The sequence below is a fragment of the Phaethon lepturus genome, unplaced genomic scaffold (assembly GCF_000687285.1).
Source record: "Phaethon lepturus isolate BGI_N335 unplaced genomic scaffold, ASM68728v1 scaffold3569, whole genome shotgun sequence".
NCBI classification, from domain to species: domain Eukaryota; kingdom Metazoa; phylum Chordata; class Aves; order Phaethontiformes; family Phaethontidae; genus Phaethon; species Phaethon lepturus.
Window position 1 is genome coordinate 19,937 of NW_010561063.1, and position 839 is coordinate 20,775.

At 52.3% G+C, this 839-nt stretch overlaps 1 protein-coding gene across 1 annotated transcript in view; it reads right to left on the reverse strand.

The window, feature by feature from the left end:
* HUS1 (HUS1 checkpoint homolog (S. pombe)) overlaps positions 1–661 on the reverse strand; it is a gene marked incomplete at its 5' end in the record, with an annotated part of 6,562 nt that extends 5,901 nt beyond the window's left edge. The window contains one exon of the mRNA XM_010293846.1: positions 534–661. Coding sequence (XP_010292148.1) covers positions 534–661 — 128 coding nt within the window. The remainder of the gene's footprint in view (positions 1–533) is intronic.
* Positions 662–839: the final 178 nt, after the last annotated feature.

Genomic DNA, 839 nt, shown 5'->3' on the forward strand with positions numbered 1-839 from the left:
AAAATAAAGGAAATGGAAAAGAAGAAAAAAAAAAAAGACAGAGGGGCAAGCTTTACCTATCAGACCTTAATCTTAGAACTGCATGTGTACAATGGGAAACCTTCCTCTAGCTAGCATCACCTCCAGGAATCAAGACAGGCTGTATAATCATGAAGGCCCATTGCTTCAGGCTAAACCTATTAATTTCAGATCCTCCCCTAACACCTATCAGTCCTTAAAACAAGGGGTATGACAGGCGAGTTACACTTCCCTGTTTCCAATTTTGAGCAGGCCCTTGTGGGCCAGCTTTACACACCTGAAGCTTTACACTGAAGCGACAACAAAGGCAAAGGGGATGTCTAGGCAGAAACACCAGGCCTGTGCAACTCAAAAGCAGTCCTGCAAAACAGCGTGCCTCCAGCGACCAGCCAGGCCTTGAGAGCCCTGGCACATCTCAGGCGGGGGCTCCGTGTACAAGAAATGCCTCGTACACCAGACCCAATACATGCTTTGGTTTTCAACGAGACGTGGCTGTTGAACTTCCCCGGGCTCACCTGGCACAGCTCACACCACATGCTGACGCCTCCATTTGCTACTTTATCGGAGAGGATGAAATACAGCTTGCTGACAGTAAGGCGCAGGGTGCAGGTCTTGGCTAACTTGGCGATTGTGTTAATTACACCTGGCGGAGGGAGGGGGGTCGTTACAGCGGTAACCGCTTCGCACACCTCCACCCAGGGGGACAGGGGAGTAACGTTCGGCCTCTAAGAACGCAGCTCGTGCTGCTGCGAAAACTCCCAAACGCCTCGGGGCGAAGGAGAGCGCCTCACGGTGCCTCCCCCCGGGAAAGGCCTCCGAGC